General features: G+C 45.5%; 1 protein-coding gene and 1 pseudogene across 1 annotated transcript in view; one reads left to right on the top strand and one right to left on the bottom strand.

The window, feature by feature from the left end:
- Positions 1–5,337, top strand: part of LOC114608563 — a 6,388-nt pseudogene extending 1,051 nt beyond the window's left edge.
- Positions 5,338–9,164: 3,827 nt separating this feature from the next.
- Positions 9,165–19,623, bottom strand: part of LOC114608562 (interferon-induced GTP-binding protein Mx1-like) — a 16,717-nt gene continuing 6,258 nt past the window's right edge. Inside the window, exons 7-13 of the mRNA XM_028752550.1 lie at positions 18,693–18,769; positions 17,568–17,690; positions 17,078–17,219; positions 15,651–15,815; positions 14,195–14,271; positions 13,092–13,346; positions 9,165–10,530 (exon numbers count right to left, since the gene is read on the bottom strand). Of these exons, the coding sequence (XP_028608383.1) occupies positions 10,300–10,530; positions 13,092–13,346; positions 14,195–14,271; positions 15,651–15,815; positions 17,078–17,219; positions 17,568–17,690; positions 18,693–18,769 (1,070 nt within the window). The 3' untranslated portion in view covers positions 9,165–10,299. The remainder of the gene's footprint in view (positions 10,531–13,091; positions 13,347–14,194; positions 14,272–15,650; positions 15,816–17,077; positions 17,220–17,567; positions 17,691–18,692; positions 18,770–19,623) is intronic.

Below are 19,623 nucleotides of genomic sequence, written 5' to 3'. Positions count from 1 at the left end.
CCCTCCCTCCTTTCTTTCTTTCTTTCTTTCTTTCTTTCTTTCTTTCTTTCTTTCTTTCTCTCCAGAAACAAGTGTCTGGAGTTAAGGAGGTAGGTGTGCTACACAAGACCACGGGCTGTGCTTCTCATATCACTCCTGAGCATTTTGGAAAGAATTTATGTGACTGATCCTGAAACCCAGAGGTTTGGGTTGGAGATACACTTGGGAAGAAAACTATGACCAGAAAGCAGCAATAGGGACTCCAAGGAGCTTTGAGGAAGAGATTTTTCTAAAGCAGATTCCATTCTCTTTTTTAAGAGGTGGGGAGGGACTGCTTGATGATTTAATTAAGAAATTAAGAATGGGGAATTTGCTAAATTGGCCTTAACAATTTCTCACCTGGTGGAGCAGCTATGCCCGGCTGGGATTTGAGTTCCAGCTTCCTCCCTGGGAGTAGAATGCTGCCCAGAAGTCTGTCCCACAGACAAGGATAATTGGGTTTCACAGCATTTATCTTTATTAGTGGAAACCAAATAGCTGGACAGCATCCCAGCATGTTTTCTTTTGCATGAACTTACTAGAATTGGTTATTGGCACACCCATGGGAGAAAAAAATTTCCACAATGCAAAACAGGAAAACCACACATGTAGGATTATGTGCATCTCCAGTGTGTCTTGAGAGTTATAGACCTCAATGTGTAGCCATTTGTCCGTTAAACAGCAAAGCAGTTTTGCGAGTGGTGGGTAAGAGACTCATCCTGTGAGTAAAGCAAGGCCCCAGAATAGGCAGAGTTAGAGATTTGGAAAATGCTTCCATATGGGCGTTAGCTTTCTTTCATCCTTCATTTGACCTACTGTGCTGGAGGCGTCATTTTTATTTTGCAAAGCTATAACTCCCCTCTGCCCAACTTCAAGAATGTCTGGGCATTGAAGTCAACGTTGACATAGAGGACACATGGGAAGCAGGCAACCTGTGTGTTGCCTGAGCCAAACAGAGCTTGATTAATTCCATCAGCAAAGAGTCAAGGATCCCTGGGAGTTGATAAATTCTAAACTCTTAGAGGGGGACAAGGTCTGAAGGAGTCAGGAGAGAAGTATGTCCCCCACCTCAACCTGTAGTTTCAGTGTTCTGGACAGTCAGGATATCCCTAGACAATGTAGGCAACCCAATTTACTCTAGGTTTGTTTTTTGTTTGGTTGTTTTTTTGTTTTGTTTTTGTTTGTTTATTTGTTTAAGGATGACCTATGTTTTGGGAATCTCCAAAGGGAAGCCCCCAAGTTGGTCACTAGCCACTGAGCAGACATTCAGCAGAGGACAATTTGTTTTGTTTAGAAGATGCCTATTCCAGTAAGACTAGAATTCCTTGAGTTCAGGAGCAGGACCCAGGCCTGAAGCTGCAGGTTCAAGGCTATGTGCTGGGGAGTTCACTGGGCAAGGGAGAGTTACTTGGGCCACACTTACTTTTTTGGCCAAGTTTCTTTTGGGGACTGTGTACCCAGGAAGGATTATTGACAGCCAGAGCTGGACAGTCCCATGATGACCAGCCTTGTTGGACCACCCACCCACTCTGAAAGCTGTTGTCAGCCTCCAATCTGTTGCCCTGTCTACAGTGGCCCTGGTCTTCCTGCAGAAGTGGGTCTCATGGATGTCAGGGTGTATAATTATCCAGTCTCATTCTGAGTCAGCATGGTGAGCCCAGGCATCTGCATTATAGTCTGGTCGACTGCACTGGGTCAGAGAGTGAACGGAAGCAGTTGACATGTTGCTAAAGATTTTGAAAACCAAACCCATCCTCCTGGTGACACCCATGTGTCTACAAAGCCAACGAATGAGGAGTTCATTAGGAGTGGGTGAGTGAGTACTCACAATGTCAAACTCAAAGGACAGTGATTTTTCCTCCCTCCCACCACACAAGCTTCCTTTGGATTTTATATCAGATGTTACACCCAGATGCCCTATGTTTCTAAATTTAACGGTGCCCTATTACTTTTACAGTACAGTTACTCTTAAAGAAAAGATGGCAGATGAAGGCTGGGGTTTATATTTGCACCCCGGTGACAACCAGAAAGAGTATGATGTTAAATCATCCATTCAGGAATGATCTGTGTCAGGAAAGGGCTAGGTGCACACACCCCCATTTACAACTGGAGAAATATTTGTGTGAGATCAGTTGGGGATGGACTAAGCTGTATGCAGCACATGGTATGTCCCTCACACATCAGAGTAGAGCACACAGCCAGTATGAATTTTTACCCATATGCTTCATAATTACAACGGGTAGAGCCACAATCAGCCCTCTCTTAAGCTAGGCACAGCTGTGATCGCATTGGTGTCCATAAAGAGACTGACACCTGAGCTCTCTGTGCAGCCCCGCCTGATTCAACACTGTTGCATCGCCTTTGGTGAGGTGGAAATTAGATAGTTTGTATTTGCCACAGGTGCACAGATCGGGATGGGGACTGGGCTGCTGATTTCGACTCGTTGCGTTGTTCTGTGTGGACACTATTAGAACCTCTGAGATAAGTAAGCTGTGGCATCCTACCAGGGGAAGAAAATTCTCACAGGGGCCCCACATTGTCAGGATGGGTACTGCTGAAGAATGAAGTGTTAAGAGACCATTGGGTAATCTCCTCTGAGATAAAAAAAAAAAAAACCAACATAGCTATTTAAGGCTTTATTAATCAGTAGTAAAGTTCTGGTGTCCTTGGCTGGTTGAGCTGGAGGCTCCTGCAGCTTCAGTGCCTGCCCGTGGCCCGCTCACCCCTGATGCCATGTGCCTTCCACACTGCCATGGGGTTCAGGTCTTCAGAAGAGCAGAAGCAGCAGCCTCCCCACTCTTCTTCTCAGCAGCATTCTGAGACACAGGGGCCAGAGTTTCTCGTCCATCCCCCAGGTACACAGACCAGAGTGGAGAGGAGGAAGAGGACTACGAGAGCGAGGAGCAGCTGCAGCACCGCATCTTGACAGCAGCCCTAGAGTTTGTGCCTGCACATGGCTGGACTGCAGAGGCCATTGCTGAAGGAGCCCTGTCCTTGGGTCTCTCCAGCGCAGCAGCCAGCATGTTTGGGAGTGATGGCAGTGAGCTGATCCTGCACTTTGTGACCCAGTGCAATACTCGCCTCAACCACGTGCTGGAAGAGAAGCAGAAGCTGGTGCAGCTGGGCCAGGCAGAGAAGAGGAAGACAGACCAGTTCCTGAGGGATGCAGTGGAAACCAGACTGAGAATGCTGATCCCCTACATTGAGCACTGGCCTCGGGCCGTCAGCATCCTCCTGCTCCCTCACAACATCCCACCCAGCCTGAACTTGCTCACCAGCATGGTGGATGACATGTGGCATTACGCTGGGGACCAGTCCACTGACTTTAACTGGTACACTGCTGGCTGGCATCTACAACATGACAGACCTGGTGATGATGCAGGACTCCTCCCCAGACTTTGAAGATACTTGGCGTTTCCTGGAAACCCGGATTAATGATGCAATGAACATGGGCCACACGGCTAAGCAGGTGAAGTCCACTGGAGAGGCACTGGTGCAAGGACTGATGGGTGCAGCAGTCACGCTCAAGAACCTGACATGTCTAAACCAGCACCGGTGAGAAAAGGGGAACCCATGTGGCTGGAAGGAGCAGCAGTAGACATGAAGTGCTTTGACACTACCCACTGAGTAGGATGTTAATGGGAACACACTGAAGAACCTGGAGTCGTATGACAGCCACAAGGCTGGAAATCACAATGCACTTGCTACAGTTCTGACCTGGAATTGGGCCACTTCTTCAGTTCCTAATATGAGGCCTGGCCTCCTGATGCCTTTTGCATTGCAGCTATGTGTTTGAAAAATGAGATTCACATCCAAGGCTTCAAACCACAGAAACTGGGCATGACTCTGCCATGCTGTCACAGGCATCTTGATCATGTCTTGACCTTAGAATTGCTCTCTAGGAGCCGGGCATGGTGACATATACTTGTATTCTCAGCACTCAGGAGACTGCTACAGCAGGATTGAGGATTCAGAGGCAGGCTTGTCTACGTAGAGAATTACAAGCCTGCTTGAGCTGTATGCTGTGATCCTGTCAGACAAAATACCCTGAGAAATATTCTTAGGGGCTCACAACCAAGGTCCAAAGGTAACACATAGTGGGAGCTCTTCCCCAGCACAGGGCAGACAGTGTGCTCACAAATGTATTTGCCACTAGCCATTGCTCTTCTGGATCCCCTCAGAAAGCTGCCTCACCTAGTCAGGTGCCTTTTGGACAGTCATGCTGAGCCTGGCATCACAGATACCAGCATGCATTGCAGGATCATTATTGTATTTAGAATCTGTAAAAATAATAAATATATTTGAAACAAAAAAGTCAGTAGTAAAAATCGCAAGAAGTAAAATTTCTTGGGGTTAGGAGTGAAGTTCAATAGTAGAGTTCGTCTTTAGCATTCACAAAGCCCTAGTACTGAAAAGGAAGGAGAGAGAGAGAGTGAGGGAGGAAAATGTCTTCGAAGCTTTGTGAACTTTTGTCCTTTAGCCCAGAAGTATAAAATGCTGCCCCATCGATTCCCGCTTTGTTGCAGGATCACATGTTTTTACCAGCGAGGAGCTGAAGGTTCAAACCCACAGGGTAGGTGGGATTCTCACTTGCAAGTGAAAGCTGAAATGTGGAGTGTAAAACGACTTGTTTCCTACTGCCTCTGTTCCTCTGCACAGTTGAGTACCCTTAAGGTTTAAGATGCTCTCCTCTAGGCACTGAAAGAGCTACTCATGTCTCCTGTTTCTCAGGCATGCAAGGTTTGGGTTCTGCTGGAAGAGCTCTAAGCCATGCACCAGGCATGGTGGCACACGCTTTTAATCCTAGCACTTGGAAGGCAGAGCTAGATCTCTATGATGCCCGGTGTACACCGTGAGTTTCATACCACCCAGAAATACATGATAGTTCACGGTAAATAAGTAAATAAATAAATGAGAGGCAGAAAGTAATGCTTTACACAGTGTGTTTTGTATAGCTCTCATTATTTTCATATTTTCCTACATGGTTCTTGAGTGTAAATTGTATTTCTGAAGATGCTTCTAACTGGTTAATGTTTTCTTGGGAATCTCCCTTCATTTCCAGGGCACTGAACTGATTTCAAATCAACTTGTGGTTAGAATTTTGTGTGGAACAGAGAGACATTTGTGCCACAGAGTAGCTCCCTGGCTCCTGACAAATGCCCACAATGGTTGCTGGGCCCTCTGACCTGGAATTTTTTAGAATAATCTTATTTTTGTACTTGTCCATCCTGCTAAAATGTATACCACTGAAAAGGAACTAGGTGTCTGACTCAGTCTGAATAAATAACATGTCCTACTTGGGTTCAGAATTGTTTCTTTAACCTCATGCCTCTTGGGTCTCAGCTTTGGAATTCCTGCAGGTCACAGAAATATCAAAGCTAAGCAAGTGAACCAGTGCAGGACTAGAACCCGAGAACCAGCTACCAGGTACTGCTCAACAATGCTCAGCCCCAGTGCTTGCCCTGGTGTGGGCCTTAGCTCGGCCCAGTTATCTCAGAAGCACTCCTGCAGCCATGCCTCAGGACCAGGTGCATAACCATCTGTGTGGTAAGGGTGTGGCTTAGTGGTCCAGCCTCTAAAGAAGGCCCCTCTTGGAAGCAGCTGAAACACTCAGTAAACCAAACAACACCATCTGAGAACTGTGATTTAATTTTTTAAAAATAGGTTCTTTGGGTGCTAAGGAGATAGCCCAGTGGGTGAAGTACTTGCTATGAAAACATGAGTCTGGAGTTCAAATCTCTAGTGCCCATGTAAAACCAAGCCACACCAGGGCTGGGGGAAGGTAGGAATACAGACAAGTGGATTCTCTAGGCTCACCAGCCAGCCTGTTTAGCTTGGAAGAGAGAACTCCAAGTTTGGTAAGAGACTCTGTCTCAAAAAGTAAGGTGGAGAGTAATAGAGTAATAGAGAAAGATTCCCAAAATTGAGCCATGACCACCCAGAGACAGAAAAGCACAGCTGCCCACACATGCAGACATCTATGTGACAATGACACCATGTAGGCTCTTCCATGACTATACACTTCTATCAACAGTACCCTCAACAGGAGGAAATGAAAAAAATCTCAAAGCATGCAGACACCATTTGAGCTGGTACAGTGGAATGTTCCCATACTCACACCCAGAATGGGGAGGGTTGGGAGTTGGGACAGTGGCTGGGACAGGAGGATTGTGAGTTCCTGGCTGACTAGGCTACACGTGAGACCCTGTCTCAAAATACTAGCAAAACCTTCATTAGAAGGAGGCAGCAGTGAGTGGGTAAACACCCGGGTTGCTATTCTCTGATCATGAGGGAAACACTTCCTATTGGTTTTGTTTTGGAAACCACAGTCCCAGGTGAATTGCATTTTGCCATTCTTATTTGTGGGTGTCTTTGCAGGTGTGATTTCACATATCTGTCACTAGGTGGAGCTATTGAGAAGCTTTGTGGACAGACCTGTCCTTGGATACTGTAAATGCAGGTCATTATTTTCTCAGGCAGGTTTATTGAATGCCTATCCTTCCACTCCACTGCTTACAGGTCTCACCCAGATTGTCTTAGATTTCTAGATCAAGTTTCATCTTCAAATTCTCTATGTGCATGAGTGCTTGACTGTCACGCTGGAAGGAAAACTGAGGCTCAGAAGGATGTCTTAATGTGTCTAGGTTCTCACTCTCAGAGGTATACACACACACACACACACACACACACACACATACACACATGCACACGCATACACACACACACATACACACACACACACACACATACACACACGCACACACACACACACATTTATTTTAAAGTTTGTCTCATTACTGGATCTATCATCCTAACCTCATGTTGTTGCTCTTATATGACTGAAATGGAAAATCAAAGAGGTTTTGGGTTTTTTTTTTGGGGGGGGGAGGTTGCTGTTTTGTTTTTAATTTGCTAGCACCAAACCACAACAAGTAAAGTGTTCAGGACATACAGCATCAAAGGAAAGGGACTGACAGACTGTGGGCTGAGTTATTTCTCCCTCAAAGCCACTCTAAACTCACACATTGAAAATACTTCTAATCCCTGAGGTGGGGACAGGGGCACAAAGAAGATGGACTCCTTCAGGAAGGACATGGGCAGAGTCAGGAGGCTTGCTTCTGTAGGAGGGATCACTCAGGCCAAGACCCTAGCATGTGATTGTGACATAGAACTAAAAAAGGGGGGGGGGGAGTTTCCAGTCTAGCATATCCAAACTGTATGTAAATGAACAAAATATAGTCAGCATGTCTGAGTTTCAGACTAGGAGTCCTACTGGTGCAGGAGAATTGCTGCAGACAAAAGTACAGTTTCACCAGTGTCCAGCTTGTAAAACCAATGAGTTCATCACAAGTGAGTCACAGGAATGTGGGTGACCCCCCAGACAGCAGCAGCACCTCAAAATCCAACCCCATCATGAATTGCAACCTCAGAGAGGCTACATCACAAAGACTTGCTCTCAGTTACCCTTTCACCAGGTATCTATGCTAGCATCTTCCAAGGCCACTTGTAGCTGGGGAAGGGAGACATAGCTGGAGTCCCAGGCAAGGGTCTCCCGATCCTCTCTGTGGAGTGTCAATAGTTACATTACATTGCCATACCTTGGCTACTCCATGGTGTACTGCGTTAGTGAGCATGCCTATAGGAATAAGGCCAACATGCAGTCTTGCTATAAGAGGTTACAAGAGCTATAAGCTGTCATACAACAAAGGTCTGGCTAATTCCATCTTCTTTGGACAAGTGTAACTTCTGACAGCCGCTGAGGAACAGGGAAGCTGGGCAGATCCAGGAGAACCATCCACAGACTGTGCCCTGCCTTGATACACAGTTTGGGCTGATTGTGTTTTAAGGTTTTTCTTGGCAGCTCAAATGAACACTGGCTGGGGAGAAAAAAAAAATGGTCTAACCCTTCAGACTAGTGACAGCACAGCTACATAATCTGAAGTTGTGTACTTTTCAATGGCCCTGACCCAGAACTAGACATGTATCATTTGTTGAAAACAGAAAATACAGAGGTTAAAAGAAGCCTTCTAAAATGAATATCCATTTATGGATATTGGTTAATAAACAATGATGTCGTAGTACTATTTGTTGTGGGAGGGTGGCAGTTGGAATCAGTTGGAGCCGACTGGAGCCTGTAACTTGGTCCCTTGTAAAACTCTGTTAAAGATTTCTGTAAAACATCGTCATTCCTTCAACACATGATGCTTTTTGAGCTGTTAAATAAATACAAAGCCAATACCTTTATCAGTGACAGGCACACAGACATAAGGACAGATTCACAAGGCAGCCTAAAGGCAGGACAGAGTCAGACTCACAAAATGGACAGACAGAGGACAGAAGACACAGGGATCATGAAGTGAAGAACTCAAATCAGGACTTGATTTCTGTTAAGTGACTCCAGGGCACGGGCTTTTCTTTCCTTAATGTGACACAAATGCATTGTAGGTGATTCTTAGTTAATCGCTAATGTGTTTAATCCTAGCACAGGGTCACACTGGAGCTCCCTGTTAATTTGAGACTGTCAGGGCTGCTTACTAGGTTGGGCTGGGGTGAGGTGCTATGGAAGCTGAGGGTGACATGTCCCTTTCTTGACTTCTACTCTGGGGACTCAGCTTTCCCATGACTCTCAGAAGGGCCTTACCTGGCTTTCCTCTCCCACAGAGTCCTTGAGGCCCATCATGTTGAGTTCTACATCTTCAGGCAGCCCAAAACTGAGCCCAGAATCTCTGCCCATAAGCTTCTTCCCAAAGTCCATACTACTTCATGATGGAAGGGATGCTACTTTAAAAGTGGTACCCTGTTGCCCTGTGGGAACTTGGGCAGGAGAGTGGACATGGTTTTTCATACAGAAGAACCCAAGTGGCTGCTGTTGGCATCTGTCAGCATGTGTTTTCTGCTTAAATGTGACATTTAACATTTCTTTATGGTGTCTCTGCCTACACTGGTAGCTAAGAACAGATGAGCCTCACCACTATTTTGTCTATTCACACTGACCATCCTGTGGTCCCTTGAAAACACTCAGTCTATCTCCTTGTTCTATCTCCCCTAGTCAGGAAAGGTGGCTCAGTGCAACTTCCTCTGCCCCTACCTGCTCCCCTTCTTGTGGGGTTCAACCCCTTCCCCAAATACAAAACAAATCATGCAAGTATCATTTAGCAAGAATTTTATTGGAAGAGCTGAAGTGGAAACTTGTAGTTTTGCTGGAAAGTTAGTTATGTCAAATGATGTGTTCCTGGGGCATACAGGCGAAAGGATGTCTTGCTGAAGCAAACACGTGAAAGAGTGTTTTCCTGAAGCAGACACAAGTGAAAGGATATTTTGATATTGCAAGCACATGAAAGGATTCATGATGAAGGAGTATAAATATAACCCCACAAACAATGGGAGACAAGCAACTGAGCATTGGTTTGGTTTGTTCCGCCTAGCTATTCTTTACTAACAACATACATGTAATGGTTCACCTTACATAGCATTGTTGAGCTCAATGGTGGTAACACCTCCATTGAGGGAAACTTGCCTAAGAACTACTTGTGAGGTTCCTGCAGCAGCTTGTCACTTCTGCAGTCTCACCTCAGTCTGGCTGGCAAGCTTTCTTCAAGATTGAACTACAGCTACTGCTTTGTGCTTTGTGTCTGCCTGCAGAAAGTACTGGACTATAGCCACTGGTTGTGTGTGGTATCTGCCTGCCTAGAGGACTGGTCTGCAGCTTCTTCTGAGTCATATTTGGTGTTTGCTATGGGACTATACTGCTGCCAAAGAAGATCAAACTCACTCCCAAAGAACTATTGCTGAACAGGTCCTCTTCCCCCACAGCCTAATAACTTTTCTCTTCCACTACCTCTGATGGGTGGCGGGCTAAAAGAGAGGTTGAACCCTTGTTAAAAGTAGGTTACAAAAAATGTATGCCTACAAAGAGCTGTTCTACCAAGACCCTGTGGCAGCTTTTGCACTGCTTCCAGACAGGACAGCACAAACCTGGAGCTGTCCCTTCTGAGGTGCTCAGCCAGTACATTGTCCTGACAAAGAAAAGGCAGAGTTAGGAGCAGGAAGGATCCTGATAGGTGCCATCTTCCTGTGCTTTGAGAGGGTCATAAGTAGAATGACTCTCCATAGCTCGGTCATGTCTTACTGAAGTAGAATGACTCTCCATAGCTCCTGTTTCCTCATCTCCTCAGAGTTTGCAGAGAACTTGCTTCCAGTCTAAAGACAACATACTACCTTAAGGTAAGCAGCTAAAGCATCATTGTGCAACTACCAGGAAAGCAAACATAGTCAGCCTGATTAGTCAGAGAATTTGGTAAGTTTGTGCCGAGCCTCATCCAGCCTTAAAATACGCCTCTTCAGGAACTTCTTCTTCTCTCTGGTATCACATTGCTCATCCAGGAACCAGCTGCATCTCTCGGTGTCCTGTAAAAGCTGAAGCATGGATTTCTCCATTTCCTCTCCAAATGTTTGCAGGGTGAAGTACTGGATGATCAAAGGGATCTGTCTTCCAATGTTCCTTATGCACACCTGGAAATAAGGGACAAGTCACAAGGGGTTGAAAGTGGAAAGAAAGATCTCCTATGAGTTCCAGAAGGACCCAGATTTCCAAGGATGGATATCCTAACAGGTGCATGATAGTAGCCCAGTCTCAGCCCCCAGTAGCATATAGGCAGGGCATGACCTGGACAGGTATCACATTGTAATCTGCCCTAAAAGCTTCCCTGAATGTCAAGTGGATGGGCCTTCGGTAGAAAATGATAAAATGAGCTGCAAGGTAGTCTACTGATAGTCCAGCTCCATTTGCAAATGGCGGGTCTCTCTGCTGACAACATCAGTCTTCATAAAGCCTCAGATTTCTCAGCAGCAGGGAGTAGAGTTATACAAAATCCCAGGCAGAGCCCAGAGTTAGCTACCTGAGGGAAGTCAGTCTCCAAGAATTCCCTCAGCCCCACAGTATACACAGTGTTCCCTGTCCTGAGACAGGGTAGAGTCTTAAATACTCAATACTGATGGTTCTGCAAGGAGGGTAATTCTCTGGGACTCAGTTTCCTTCCCTGGGATGTAGATACCATGACTATAGCCCTCTGGAGAGGGTTAAGCCAATTCACCTTATCAAAGATGGAGCAAAAGGAAGTCAAGCAAATCAGAAGTACCTAGTTGACAGTTTAAAGACATAATCCAAGATTACATACATAGGTATATTTTAGAACCAATGACCACTGGAATGTGGCTCATCTCCAAATGGAAATGGAAAAGAGAGATGTTAGGAAGGCAGGGGAATGAGTACCTCAGACACCCAGACATGATCACCTCAAGGGGAGGCAGGGCCACAGCTGGGAAGAAGGGCTGATTCCTGCAGATACAAACCCTTGACTTCTGCTACAACATGCAGAGACCTTTTCATTATGCTCTAAGAAATGAGCCAGTCAGGAAGGACAGATGCTCGGTGATGATTATACTGATAAGAGATCCCTGACTAGCTGGTCTGCTTTCCTGAAGAGCAGACCCATCCTAGAGAAACCACTGTACTCAGAGCAGTTGAGGAAGCTGGATTCTCAGGAGCTCTAACACACTCAGGACCATAGGATTTCAGGACCTCAGAGGCAGCCTGAGTCCCAGGAGCTCTTCTACCCAGGATCTCAGGATCACAGGACCACAGAGACAGCTGGACTCTGAGGAGTTCTTACACAAGCAAGATAACAGGAGAGACAGTCTCCAGTCAGAGACAGTGAGTGCAGGTAGAACTAGAGTTAACCAGATGGCAAATGGCAAGCATAAGAATATAGGCAACAGAAACAAAAGTTACCTAGCATCATCAGAACCCAGTTCTCCTACCATAGCAAGTCCTGGACACCCCATCACATCAGAAAAGCAGGATTCAGATTTAAAATCACTTCTCATGATGAAGATAGAGGACTTTAAGGAGGACATAAATAACTCCCGTAAAGAAATACAGGAGAACACAGGTAAACAGGTAGAAATCCTTAAAGAGGAAACACAAAAATCCCTTAAAGAATTGCAAGAAAACTCAACCAAACCAGTGAAGGAATTGAACAAAACCATCCAGCACATAAAAATGGAAGTAGAAACAATAAAGAAATCCCAAAGGGAGACTACCCTGGAGATAGAAAAGCTAGGAAAGAGATCAGGGGTCACAGATGCAAGTATTACCAGCAGAATACAAGAGATAGAAGAGAGAATCTCATGTGCAGAAGATACCATGGAAAACATTGGCACAACTGTCAAAGAAAATGCAAAATACAAAAAGCTCCTAACCAAAGACATCCAGGAAATCCAGGACACAATGAAAAGACCAAATCTAAGGACAATAGGTATAGATGAGAGTGAAGATTCCCAACTTAAAGGGCCAGTAAATATCTTTAACAAAATTATAGAAGAAAACTTCCCTAACCTAAAGAAAGAGATGCCCATGAACATACAAGAAGCCTACAGAACTCCAAATAGACTAGACCAGAAAAGAAATTCCTCCAGTCACATAATAATCAAAACATCAAATGCACAAAACAAAGAAAATATACTAAAAGCAGTAAGGGAAAAAGTCAAGTAACATATAAAAGCAGACCTACAAAAATTATACCAGACTTCTCACCAGAGACTATAGTTGTCTCCTTAGAGGTCTGCCAGAGCCTGACATATACAGAGGCAGATGCTCACAGCTAACCATTGAACTGATCATGGGGTTCCCAATGGAGAAGTTAGAGAGAAGACTGAAGGACCTGAAGGGGTTTGTGGCCCCATAGGAAGACCAACCAGAGCTCCCAAGGTCTAAACCACCAGCCTAGGAGCACATAGGGAGGGACCCATGGCTCCAGCTGTATATGTAGGAGAGGATGGCCTTGTTGGGCATAGGTGGGAGAGGAAGTCCTTGGTCCCATGAAAGCTGGGTGCCCCAGTGTGGGGAAATTCAAGGGTGGAGAGGTGGGAGTGAGTGGATGGGTTGGGGCACATCCTCATAGAAGCAGGAGGAGGGGGATAGGACTAACTCACACACATACCCCTATATGGAAAGGCACCCTGAAGGGGAGGGAATGGGCTGGGAGCCCAGCTGGAAGCATTCCTGCTTTTACCTGGTAGTAGGCCTTCAGGTGATGGGTCATCTCGGGGGTAGTCAACTCCTTTTGAGGAAACTGAGAGTTATATTGAAAAGTAACAGGGTTTAACCCCTTAGCCTTTTGTTTCTCGGCTTCCTCCTCTCTGATCTTCTTCAAGGCTTCCTTGTAAACTTGGTCCTGGCAGTAGATGATCTGTTCCATCTGGAAGTGAAGTCGGATCAGCTTTTCAGCTTCTTTTTCTTGGTTTAATCTGATGTCTTCAATTTTGGACTGCAGGGAGAGAAAAACAGTCAATAACCTTCAAGAAAGGCAGAGAGTAAGAACACAGGATGGCTGATGCATCCATGAGAATCAGACCACCTGCAAGAACAAAAGCAGGTATTGCCTGGGAATAGCCCCAGGACCCCCTTGCTCCACTTGTCCCTGCCGTTCTATCAGCCAAGGGTAGGGACCAGAGGAAACCTGAGCCAGATGTGAGTCTCCCCCAGCTGTGAGGCTCAATTTCTAATGCTGACCTGATTGAATTTAGAATCAATCACTCAGGAAACAAGTCTCTGAATATGATGGTGTTTAAATTAGATGGGAAGACCTGCCCTATTAGGGCAACACTAGCCCATGGATTGGGGTTCTGGAGTAAGTAAAAAGGATAAAGAGCTAAGTGTAAGATTCAGCCTTCTCTGGCACCACAGACTGTATCCCCTCAAACTGTAAGCCAGAGCAAACCTTCTGTCAAGTTGGTTTTGCTATGCACTAGGTCATAAGTAAACATTTCTCAAGGGATGTCAAGAATGGCAAACAGGTTCCTCCCATTTTTATTATATTTCATGTTCCTATGGAGTGTTCAGTGTTAGGGCCACTTCCTCTACATGGAAACTTGCTTCCGCCTGACAAGGCTATCTTGACCTGGTGTCTCTGAATTCATCCCCTCCCCTCTTTCTGTTCTCAAATCCGTTTTAACCAGAAGACCTGTAACAGTGTCTTGAAGACTCAAACATGTATTTGAATCTTCGCTTCTTTTAACAGACACAAGAAAGTTGGAAAGGCCTCAAACCAAGAAATCTAGTTCCATGTCATGGTTATTCATTATTCTCTTAAAAATAAAATGCATTTGGATTTACCTTGGCAGTACAGTGGAGGTTTAAAAAATCACCAAAATTGTTTGATGAAATCTTTGTGAAGGCGATTCGAACCATCTCTGATGAAAGAGAGAAAAAAAGTTCAATATTGACAAGACCATCTATACTCTGTATAGACTGGGAAGTAAAGTAAGGTAATATGGCTAAAAACTGCTTTCTTCTCGTTCCCTCTCTGTCTTTCCCTTTTCCCCTTGTGAATTTGGGGGAAGGTGTATTCTGTGGCTCAGCAGCTATGCAAGTATTGGAAATCTCTCTATCTCTTGTCATGGAGTATGGCCTGTATCCTAAGCAGCTTCCAAGGATATTTCTAGCAAATTATAAATACAGCACTTCCTTGTGAAAACCTGCTACCTACATCTCATTCCTGTCTGTGAGACCTAAGTGCCTGGTTATCTGCATGAAATGAACCCAAGAGCCCTTAACAGAAATCAGAAAGTGAACATTAGTTCCTTTCCTCTGGAGAATTTACTTCTGTCTGTGGAAGTTGTCATAAAAGTGACTAAAGCCTCTATGTCATGCAGATAGTTGTAGACACAATCACCTGACAGAACCTCCCACAAGATGCTCTGGGAGAACCACAACCATCTAACACAGATGCCTCAGCCACCACAGAGCACACCCGGCAACATCAGCTAAGGGCTGCCAGCTCACTTACTCTGAGGGGCACTCTTTGTTATGGATACAAAGTCATGGGAGGGTCCTTTGTAATTTCCACATGATACACAATGTCAGTGAAGCTTTGCTCCCAAGTTCTGTGATCACTAACTCTAAGAAGAGGGTTGCACGAATTCAGAGGGCCAGCCAAGAGAATGGTGGACTCTGACAGTGCTGCTGTATTGAGGGACAGTCTCTTGGGACTTATGGGCTCTGCACCAACTCCAGGTAGTCAGCAGCACAGGAAGTAGGGAAGTTCAAGAGGGCTTCAGCTGGACAGCAAAGTGAATTGGTGCTGAGCCCAGGAGACAGGGCTGCTGCTTACACAGGGAGAGGAAAGCTGAGGTGGAAGCCCTGTAATGGATAAGGACCAGCTTCACCTTGCATGAAAGACTCTGGCTGTGCTCTTTCCCAGATCAAGGACCTAGGAAGTTAGGTGACTGTCTTCTGACAGAAAATTCCTCTGCCCATAGGGTTGGAACACACTGAATTCCTGAACATCACAGTGGCATCTGGAACACAGAAAACCTGCCACCTACCTAGAACCAGCCCAAGAGGGCCACTCTGAGGTGTAGCACTGCCCTCAGGTTCTCTGAGGTGCTAATGTCTCCTATCTCAGAAGTGAAATGATAATTATGGTAACAGCGTTTCTCAGTGGTCCCATGACAGTTCACCAGCAACCCTGTACAATACTGCCTAGTGACCCTGTGTACCACAACAACCCTGCGCAGGGTTCCTCAGTAACCTTGTACAGCATTCCCCAGTGACTCAGAACACTACTCACGAGTGACCCTGCGCATCATGTCCACAGCGGGCTCTTCCAGGGCTTTGACTTGCTTTTTGATGATGTTCTCGAATGCCTTATAGTCCACAAACCCTGGCAGCTCCCGGCCACGATACTGATTTTCAAATTCTTCCATCTTGCTCTGTAACTCAGGAGAATCTAGGCCTGGAAGAATTGTTTTGCAAAAACTATAAAGATAATAAAAATAAAAACCTTCCACTCTAGTCTTTCTGAAAAGATGAGTACCAGTGAAAAAATTAAATGAAATGTTTATCTGTTCCTCTGAAACTACAATAAGGAAACAGTGTCAAAGGTCACTTCCCTCAGTTGAAGCAAAGGTGAAAGCAGGATCCAGCAAGAGAAAAACCGGAAGACATGACCACAAAACAACCTTGTATGTGAGGGTTTACGGGTCCATCTGTGGGAAGAGGCAGTGTTCTGAATAAGGGGCTACAGGGTGGGCAGGCAAGCACCTGGATGGCCCAAGTATACACAAAATAAAATGCTTAGTTCCTCCCCCCTATTTCCATAACAATATTTGTGAGAGACAGCCCATCAGGTGCAGACCTTCCCAAAGCTTCCTTTGTGAAGACCTGACTGTGTGCTATCCCTCTTAGATGGGAAGGCAGTCCTATAGGAAATCTTGGCATTTCACAGGCAGTAGGACTCATTTACAATGAACACGCCAGTGACTTCTAGCATATCACAGGTCTATGCTATGATGCAAACTGCAGTTTTCTGACACCTTTCTGTTACCTTATGGAACTGCCACCATCATCATTAATCAATTCTTCCCTCTCTTCCCTCTCCCCAGCCCTGTAGTCATGGCCATGCTTTCTGTGTACCTATGTACACACCATGTACATCTGCTCTGTACTCAAGGAGCATAGATCCTTCTAGAAGCCGCGGTTAACTATAATGATTAACCTGCATTTTTCACTAGACATTCTTAAGAGTCAAGGAAAGGTAGCATGGGCCCTGGGACTCAAAGCAGAGCAAATATGGCTCCTGTACCCTCTAGACATTCTCATCCTCAGCATAACACTCCCAAGTGTCCACTAAACCCCAGGCCTGTGGTGTTTCCTGAAGTCACTGCTGTGGGAGTAACATATCCCCCAAGTTCATAACTTCATCCCTATTGTGGTAGCATTAAAGGTGGGCCTTTAAGAAGTGACCAGGACATCTGGCCTCATCCTCACAAAGGAGATGTGCATCCTCAGAACAAAGGCCAGAGAAAGCTGGTTCCCATCTTCCTCACACAAAGAGCAGGCTAGATGGTGCCATCTTTAGAGCAGAGATGGAGCCCTCACCCAACACCTCATCTTCTGATGCCTTGACCTTGAATTATAGACAAGGCCTTCTTTACCTTTAGTGATTAAATTCAAATGACTGAAGTATGAAGCATACCAACCCAAATAGACACTCACTTTTTTTGAAATGTTCCTTAATACATTCATCCCAAGCAAGAAACTCATTTCGCAGTTTGGTAAACAACCGGCTGTCTCCCCCTGATATGGTTTCCTGTGCTTGTACCAAAGTCATGATATTATCATTGAAGATCTTGATTTTCTGTGAAAGAGGTAATTCATATATAAGGCCAGTTGGATAAAGAACATGCATACTTTGAGGGTTGCATAATTGAGAGAAAAGTCTTTGGGTGTCAGGAAATCCCAGCCTCTCCCTCCCCCTCCACTTTTGCATCCTGAAGGAGGGCTCTTCTGCCAGTGTGGGTGAACAGAGCACATTCCAAAGTCCCCCAAAGCTTTACCCTGGCTCCATCCATCAGTGCTTGCCCCCCTTGCAGTAATACTGCTGGACAGCATGTGTTTCTGTCAGTCTTAGGAGAGGGAGGACCCAAGAGATCCCTGTAAGATAGTGATGCAGAAATCCTCCACAGGAATCACAACCCATGCTCACATTCATCAGAAAGGACATCTTCTTACTGTTGTCTTCTGGTACGTCTGCGCCGAACTTCTGCAGCTCCTCACATGCACTCTGGTGACTCTTATTTATTTGATATTCCAATAGTGGCAGCGATTTCTGAAGTGGAAAAAAATGAGTGGGACATACAAAAACAGACTGGGAATATGAAGGAGGCCACAAGCCTACTCAGAAGAACGGCTGTGGCACAAGCAGCTCATCCACTCACTCTGTGTCTCCTCAGCCATGAGCCTCAGCAGATATGATTTCATGCCACCACAGAGAATGTTTGTGATATTCTGACAGCCTCTGAAGATATCTCTGGTGCACACTAGTGTTTTAGACACACCATTTCCACCCAGGTCTACCCACACACCAGTACTGGACATACAACTCCATAATGTTGCCCTCTATACACGGTTTTTACTTAGAAGAATCAGCCGGGGGCAGTTCTTTACATATAAAAACATGAACTCTCTGCAGAGAGACCCTACAGAGAACTTTCTAGTAGCTTCTGAAACAAAAGCAACTGGACTACCATGAGATCCCTCAACTCTTGGGTTGTCTTCCACGACCTCTACAGCTCTGCTGTCCCCAAGCGGCTTGGGACATAAAGTTCAATGAGAAGCCATCTCTGTCTACATCAAAGAGGCCCAGAGAAGATTACTAAAGATAATGGTCCCTAGGAGATACACTTATCTCCACCTGCATCCTGGGGGCTGCAGGAAAACTTTGAACACAGGAAGAGCCCAGGGCAAGATCACTGCTGAGTATCTGCCCTCAGCCAATCCTCAAGCAGGTTTGATAACTAGCTAAATCACTCCCCAGGTGGAGAACTAAGGCATTTTGAGATGCAAACTCCACCAGGTCAGAGAAGAGTGAACATGGCTTCTATCTGAAGAGCTCAAGCTCCCATGATCAACCCCAGAGTGAGGTGGTCACAGTTATGCCACCAAGAACTCAGGGTGACAACAGTAGGAACCAGCACAAAACATTCTGATGCTGGAGTCACCAATTCCCAGACACAACATATCTGTGCAAATGGAATGTCTCCTAGCTTGTGTGCCCAGGACTGCCCCAGTCCCAGCTTAGCTTGAGGAACACACAGATGCCCCTGCTTACATCGATGTGGGAGGTGAGCTCCATAGTCAGCCTCTTTGCCAGACAGGGCACTGTGGCCTTCCCATCCTCCAGAAGAACTCTGAGGGAACAGAAGAAAGGGTCCCATCAGACCTGACCAGAAAACAAGTCTGCAGCCTGCTGTGGGAAGGTCAGGGCAGTTTGGGTACTATCAGTGAATGGGATACCTTGAGACTGGTGCTCACAGAATATTTAGAAGTGGGTTTGTGGGATGATGCAAAGGAATCAGCTTGGAGAGTTCCACAGTGGGCTACAATGATCCCCCTTAGCTCATGTAATAATCAGAGTAAAATCTGTTCTCCACAAAACACTTGTACACAACTACAGTTATGTTATAGCACACATATCCCCATCCATGTGTGATACACATAAACACACACACAAGTATAGAATACATCCTTCCATGTGTTGTATGTGAGTAAACACACATATGTATAGTATACATTAATATATGTATACTTTTCCATATAGACTATACATACACACATACACACACCCGTAATATACAATATACAAAATATACATAATGCATATAGATCCCTGTCTTCATACACTGACATACATGTCTGCACATGCATGTGATGGGAAATGATAGGGAAATGGATGGAGATACAACCTGGCTTAAGAAAGGGTGAAAGCCATCAGCTACTGATGGAAGGAAGCCATACTGTTCCCATGGAACCAAAATCTGTGTTCATGAGGAGTGGTACCACTCCTGAACTTCTAAGGCAGTAGGGAGGTGGTGTTCCTCCATGAGTAACAGCACATTCCTACCTGGGTTGAATTAATGCGCTGGTCAATTGGTAAGGGCTGGCAAGATGGCTCACTAAGTAGAGGTGCCTCCCTCCAACCCTTACTGAGTTCAATCCTGGCTCCACCTTGATTCACCAAGAAAATCATCTCCCTCCCTCCC

Source organism: Grammomys surdaster, unplaced genomic scaffold, assembly GCF_004785775.1.
Source record: "Grammomys surdaster isolate TR1022 unplaced genomic scaffold, NIH_TR_1.0 125925, whole genome shotgun sequence".
NCBI classification, from domain to species: Eukaryota; Metazoa; Chordata; class Mammalia; order Rodentia; family Muridae; genus Grammomys; species Grammomys surdaster.
This window is presented reverse-complemented; position numbering and strand designations above follow the sequence as displayed.